The sequence below is a fragment of the Asparagus officinalis genome, chromosome 5 (genome assembly GCF_001876935.1).
Source record: "Asparagus officinalis chromosome 5, Aspof.V1, whole genome shotgun sequence".
NCBI classification, from domain to species: Eukaryota; Viridiplantae; Streptophyta; class Magnoliopsida; order Asparagales; family Asparagaceae; genus Asparagus; species Asparagus officinalis.
Window position 1 is genome coordinate 71704444 of NC_033798.1, and position 6863 is coordinate 71711306.

The 6863-nt window shown below is 45.8% G+C and overlaps 1 protein-coding gene across 1 annotated transcript; it reads right to left on the bottom strand.

The window, feature by feature from the left end:
- Window positions 1707–2690, bottom strand: LOC109839863. Its single transcript, XM_020408299.1, has 2 exons — window positions 2402–2690; window positions 1707–2183 (listed from the first exon to the last, which is right to left on the bottom strand). Exons 1-2 carry the CDS (start codon window positions 2685–2687, stop codon window positions 2146–2148), a joined length of 324 nt encoding a protein of 107 aa, XP_020263888.1. The 5' UTR covers window positions 2688–2690; the 3' UTR covers window positions 1707–2145.

A 6863-nucleotide genomic window follows, 5' to 3' on the forward strand; every position in this document is an offset into this window, starting at 1 on the left:
CCTTCATGTCAAACTCTGAAGAAAGACGTCTAATGAGCTGAGAAAGTAGGTGATCATGGGTTCTGGTGATGATAAGGTCATCCACATATAGTAACACGAGAATGGTGCAGTTACCTTGATTCCACATAAACAATGAAGTATCATGAGGACAGCTGATGAATCCAAACTGTTGAAGAAAATTTGTAAATCGAGTGTACCATGCCCGTGGAGCTTGACGTAGACCATAAAGTGCCTTGTGCAAGTGACAGACATGGTTCGGACGGGCTGGATCAATGAATCCTGGTGGTTTGTTGGAGGTAGACGACTTCGTGCAGATCCCCATGTAAAAATGCATTTTTGACGTCTAATTGTCGGAGCGGCCATCCATGTTTGAGTGCCAAGGAGAGAATAAGTCGCACAGTACCGGATTTGACAACGGGACTAAAAGTTTCAGCGAAGTCGAAACCCTCACGTTGATTGAAGCCTTTTGCGACCAATCGGGCTTTGTAGCGTTCGATGGAGCTGTCCGCACGATGTTTCAGTTTGTAGACCCACTTACAGCCGACAATATTCATTGATGGAGTAAGGGGTACAAGTGTCCAGGTGCCGTTACGCTGAAGGGCATCATATTCCTCTGTCATAGCTTGTTTCCAGTTAGGATTAGCTGCTGCCTGCTTATATGTAGAGGGCTCTGCTGGATGATTTTGCAAGGTGGAAGCAAGTGCTAAGGGGATCGGATGTCGAGTTGCACAGAGGCCCTTTGGATGTCGGGTCCCATCGCGAGAGCGAGTGATCATGGAGTGATGAGAGACTGATCGTAGTGGATTAGGATCAAAAGGTGCTGCCCCAGGACCACCTCGAGTACCTCGAGCCTGTTTAATAGGAGCATGAGTAGGCCATGCTGGTGGCAACAGAGATGTCTGATTCGAGTTGATAGGTGCAGTATTCACAGTTTCTGGTGCAGGAAGTTCAGGTGCAGGAAGGTCAGGTGCAGTAGGTTCGCCACCATTTGTAGAAGGCCCAGGAAGTGCGGGGCAATGATCAACTGGTTCATGTGGTGCAATTCCATGATCCTGGATTCCCGCGGAAGAAGAGCTAGATTGAACTTGGCCTTTGTTGACTTGAGATGAATCTGTTGTCAAATAATGAAGTGTCTGATCTGGAAACGGCTGGGTTCGAAACACCGGTGAGGCAGTGCTGGATGTTTCCTGTGATATTCTTGCAAATGGAAAGGAATTTTCATCAAATGACACATGCCGTGAGATATAAATTTTGCCAGATACAGTATCCAAGCATTGATAACCCTTATGTTTGCCACTGTAACCAACAAACACGCATTCAAGTGACTTGTAAGCCAGTTTATCACGACCAAAGGGATCAAGGAGTGGAAAACAAGCACAACCAAATACTCGTAGATGAGCATAATCAGGTTTTTGACCAAAAATAGTCTCGAAGGGAGTTCGACCATGTAAAGAGGAAGAGGGTAAACGATTTATGAGGTAAACAGCAGTGGTAAAAGCATAATTCCAGAGATGACGGGGAAGAGAGCTATGGGCTAAGAGTGTGAGACCAGTTTCTACAACATGACGGTGTTTGCGTTCAGCAAGACCGTTTTGTTCGGGGGTTCCTGGGCAAGAGAAAAGATGAATAATGCCTTGACTTGCAAAGAAATCACGAAGTTGGTGACTTACATATTCACCACCAGAGTCGGATTGGACGAACTTAACACGACTATTGAGTTGATTTTGCATCAAAGTTATAAATTGAATAAATATGGATGGTACTTCTGATTTTCGACGTAAAGGAAAGTACCAAGAGAATCGTGAACATTCATCAACAATGATCAAGTAGAACCGAAAACCTTCTATTGATGGAGAGGGAGCAGGTCCCCACACGTCACTATGTAATGTGTGCAAAATCTGATCCGTATAATTTGTACGACGAGTGAAGGGAATTTTGGAAGATTTGCCAAGTTTACAACTATGACAACAAACTTTATTACAACGAGTAGAATAATTTAAAACAGAGGACAATTGATTCATAGAAGAAAAGCTAGGGTGCCCTAAACGGGCATGCCATGTCATTGAGTCCATCTTATTAGCAAGCAAAGCAGAGGAAAAGGCAGACTTAGACGGAGCGACTCCAATGGGATACAGCCCTCCATGTTTAGAACCCTTCAATAGAATCCGGCCGCTCCTCAGATCCTTGACAACAAAACCCCAAGGGTAAAACAGAAAACAACAGTTATTATCCTTGGTGTATTGAGAAACACTAAGCAAATTTTTCTTAATGGAAGGCACGACAAGAACATTAGATAGATGAAGTTTAGTATGAGGTATAGTCAAATGACCAAGATGAGTAATGGGGAGAGTGGAACCATTACCGACAAGGACTGAATCTGAGCCGTGATAAAAAGTTTTACCTTCAACTTGAGTTGGGTCAGCTGTCATGTGGTTTGTGGCGCCCGTGTCTGGGTACCATGCATGATCAATTTGATCAGCGAGATGCATGGCGGTGAAGGCCTGAGTTGTATCAGCTATAATAGAGTCTGGAGCGAAACAATTGTTTGCTTTGTGGTAGGGGTGACCACATCGAAAACAGTAGACTCCCGAGGAATCTCCAACCGGTGAAGCATTAGGACGACTAGAGCCACGACCACCACGAGACAATCCACGTGAAGGTCCATGACGACCACCACGCACCGGCATGGAATGAAGATGGCTAACACTGTCACGACCACTAGGTGAAGGTCCATGACGACCACCACGCACCGGCATGGAATGAAGATGGCTAACACTGTCACGACCACTAGGAGAGAAAGATCCACGACCACCATTGCCAGAGAAGAAGGATCTACGACCTCCATTGCCACAAGCCGAGCGACCACCAGAGTTGGTGCGCCCTCGACCTCGAATAGTAAACATGGCCACTGGTGGATCAGTGGTTATCTTTGTGGATTTGATGCGGAGCTCAAAATCCAGCAATAGAGCAATGACCTCATCAACTGAAAGAGGCTCTCGTGAGGTGTTGACAGCAGCAACAATAGGATCGAATTCAGACCCGAGGCCGCGCAGAATCCACGAGATAAGATCATCTTCATCAACCGGTTTGCCAGCTCTAGCAAGAATCTGAGCAAGAGATTTAGGCTGAGACACAAAATCAGAGATAGAGTGTGCACCTTTTGAGAGTGACTGAAGTTCGAAGCGAAGTTGTTGAACCCGCGAGCGAGTCAAAGTGCCATAGAGGATCTCAAGAGTACGCCACATCTCTGCAGAGGTCGCACAAGTACCAACTTGATTGACAGACGCTTCAGAGAGGCTATTTGTGAGCCATGCTAGCACCAATTGATCAAGTCGGATCCATTTAGCTACTTCTTACGATTCATCATCACCATCAGGTCGAGGAAGAGTTCCATCCACAAGTCCAATAAGACCATGAGAACGGAGAACAGGAAGAACTTGCGTGCGCCAGGGGAAGTAGTTTGTGGAGAGTAATTTGATGGAGACCTCTTGCCTAATGGCCTTCACTGTTGGAATAGAGGAAGAGCTGATAGGGATTTCTGATGTTGCATCGGAAGCCATTTGCTCTGATACCATGTAAGAAAAGCACAATATGCGATGTAGAGAAACAAATAGAAGGAGGAATATATGTTGGAATTTTCCTGATTCCTTTCTCTGTATTATCTTCTATATATAGAGATGTAGAGTACAATGATAAGGCTAAATCTATTCTTGTAACTATATACAGGTAGACTCTCTTGATTTCAGCCTTATACTATGAACAATATACAGGTATATGGTTGTAACTGAATTTCAGATATGATTGTAACTGAAAGTTTAGCTGATTGTAGAGATCTCGCACAACTGAATGTAGAGATCTCGCACAGTCGTCGCCCTTCACGTCCACGATGGCGGAGAAATACTCGGGGTGTAGCCTCTCATCGGCGTCATGAGGGATGTAAATGCAGTTGCTCCTCAACCTTGGGAAATCGGCGGTGGACAATGAAACGGACAGGCTTTCTGTCCCGAGAAAGAAGGAGAAACTGCCGAGGGATTCGATGGGAGCCCACTTCTTCGGGGCATCGTCGTCATCATCATCCATCAGTCTGTAGACGTCAATCTCTCTCCTCTTCTTTTCTCCCACCTTAAGCAGATTCCTCCATCGAACCAGGAAAAGCCCAGACGATGAATTGACGAGCCGCGCTTGCTGGAAACTTGTCCATCCGTTGCCTTCTTGGTAAGCCGGGAGATTCAGCGTCATGTCCGTCGCTCTGACGGTCGGCGAAGAGAAATCCAGGGCGATGATTCTCCTAGCACCCCAGTACGCTGCGTAGAACAGGCCATCTTTGTACGCAGCGACATCTTCAAACTTATCGTAGCCCACAATATCCCCCAGATCGATCCAGCGGTGATCGACTCCTAACCGTGTATAAGCTAGAAAATTTCGAGATAAACCCCACATAGCGACAGCGGCGGTGTTGTTCATGGCGATCCTGACGATCCTACGGCATGCGGGGTGCTTGCTGGGGTCCTCGGATAGGGTGGACGAAGAAGGGAGGAGGCCGAGTTGGGACCAAGAGTCGAAAGGGTTGACGAGGTGGATCCCCCAGTTGTCGCGGCCGCGATAGCTGGCGTACTCGATCATGAGACAGTGGGCGTCCGCGGAGATGACGGTGGCCTTGGCACAAAGGTTGGGGGACGGGGATGCGAGTAGGCTTGGGGGGGGGCGTGGGATCGTCGGGGGAGAGGGAGACGGCGGTTACCGCTTTTTCTGGATTTTCTTAAAGGCGGGCGGAGGGAGATGAGCCACGGGAACTCGCGGTCCGACGCGAAAGGCTGGTGGCGCGATGCGTTCGGCCGGCAGAACGCAAAGGAGGTGGCAGACGGCGGGAAGCGGAGGGTAGTCATCGAGAGGAAGGCGTTTCTGTATGCAGCTGAGGATGTCAGAGGGCAGGTCCGTCGCTGTGGTGGTGGTTGAAGCCATGGAGGAGGAGGAGGGGGGGGGCGGGGGGGGGGACACGCTTGCTTGCAGAAGGATACGAGGGGGATGCGGGTTTCTGTACCTGCGAACGAACAATAAATAAAGTTCCGTTCACTTAGTACCTCTGATCGAGTCCTACTTGGAACCGCCCTCCCTGATCAATTCGAGTCCGAGTATTAGGGGGAACCAGTTCCGCTCACAACCCTGATGACAGCACATGAGAAGAAAAAGAAAGAAAGAAAGCCAACTGCGTACGCGGTTCTTATTCCTTGAAAATATCCTAATCAAGTGACCTCTAAACGATTGATATCGGATTCGGATCCTCTCCACTAAAAAAATAGTGGAGGGACCACTACATAATCACAGCCATTAATTATCTAGTTGATGGTTATGATTTTTTTTTTTAGTGCAAATTAGGAATGAGTGCAATACACGTGGGTATGGTAAGTGTTAGATTTAGATTGTATCATAACCGCTTACTAAATAATCAACGTTTGAGATTAAAAGTAGTGGTCTCTCCACTACTTTTTTGTAGTGGAGGAGATCCAAATCCATTGATATCCCTTTAATTTATGGAATTATTTTTATGCTTAATTAATTAATTATCACTTGAATAAGAACCGTTCATTCATCAGAAATTATATTTTTGTTCCATGAATAAAGCCAGGGTAATATGGGGTTAACATTTAGAATTTGCGTACGTATAATTAATGATTTAGATGGAAAAATCACAATTAATTAGGAACCAACCCGTTCGATCCGCAATTCCAGTCGTCCAAGCAAGAGTCTGATTCCTCGGTTAATGTTATTATTATTAATAACGGAAGGCAAGAGATAAAAAGCAACAATTCTTCGCTTTATTTTTTGTATCATCACTAAAAAAAAAAAGCTTACTACCAGTTACTTACCTTGGAGGGGAGACGGAGACCTTTACGTTAAAAAATCACACAAAATATGTAAACGTATAGAGTGAGAAGTCTTAAAATATGACCTAGTTGTTGTGTCCTGTTTTCCTACATGATTAACGCTCTTCATTCAAAATTTTTGTTCATTCAAAATTCTTGAAACTCCATCTTTTTTCCTCCATTTTTTTTTTGTTGTTGCAGGCGATGTTAGTCTAAAGTGTAGACCCAAAGTTAAAGCTGAAGCTAGAATCAAGAAGATAGAGAAAATCGAAGGAAACAGGAAAAGAACTGCACGGTCGATCGCGACGGTTGATCGCGAACGTGCACAGAGCTCAGAAGAGGCTGGAGCTGAAGACGGTTGACCGCGGCGGTCGACCACGCGGACCATGTAGGCATTTTTGGTCTCGGGACGAGATGGAGATGCGGTCGACCGCCGCGATCGACCGCGCCAACCCTATAATATTTTCTGCTCTCGGGAATCAGTTCGGTCGACCGCGATACCTACGCGATCGACCGCCACGGTCGACCGCAATGCTGTTTGACAGTTTCCTAAACTGTTTAGGAATTCTGTTTGGGTTGGGTTTGATATAAATACCCAAACATTTTTAGGGTTTGTTAAGCATCAGAAAACCATCAAAAGAGAGAGTTTTTGACAGAGAGATCTCAGAGAGATAAAACCCTAGTTTGAGAGCTTGTATTTCTTCTTCAATGAATAAAAAGAATCGTGTGGTGTGGCTCTCGAGGATGTAGGCACGTTGCCGAACCTCGTTAAATCTGTGTGTTCGTCTCCTTTATTATTCTTGCAAGTTTTGATCTTTATTTGTGGTGAATTTTCCTACTTTCCCACTTTTAACACAAGGTCCGAAAGGGCAAGGTTTCGATTTGATTGTTTCGAATCCCCAACAACTGGTATCAGAGCTTTGTTTAGCAATTTGTGTAAAAGCCATGGCAGAGGAAATTAAATCTAAGATCGAAAAGTTTGACGGCTCAGACTTTGCC

What these genes read in the sequence shown, in the direction of transcription:
- LOC109839863 (XM_020408299.1), bottom strand. Translation starts at nt 2,687, where the DNA reads ATGCCGGTGCGTGGTGGTCGTCATGGACCTTCACGTGGATTGTCTCGT. An exon ending in TGACCCAACTCAAGTTGAAG is followed by an intron (nt 2,184 to 2,401) that starts GTAAAACTTTTT and finishes TTTGTTGTCAAG; the next exon opens with GATCTGAGGAGCGGCCGGAT.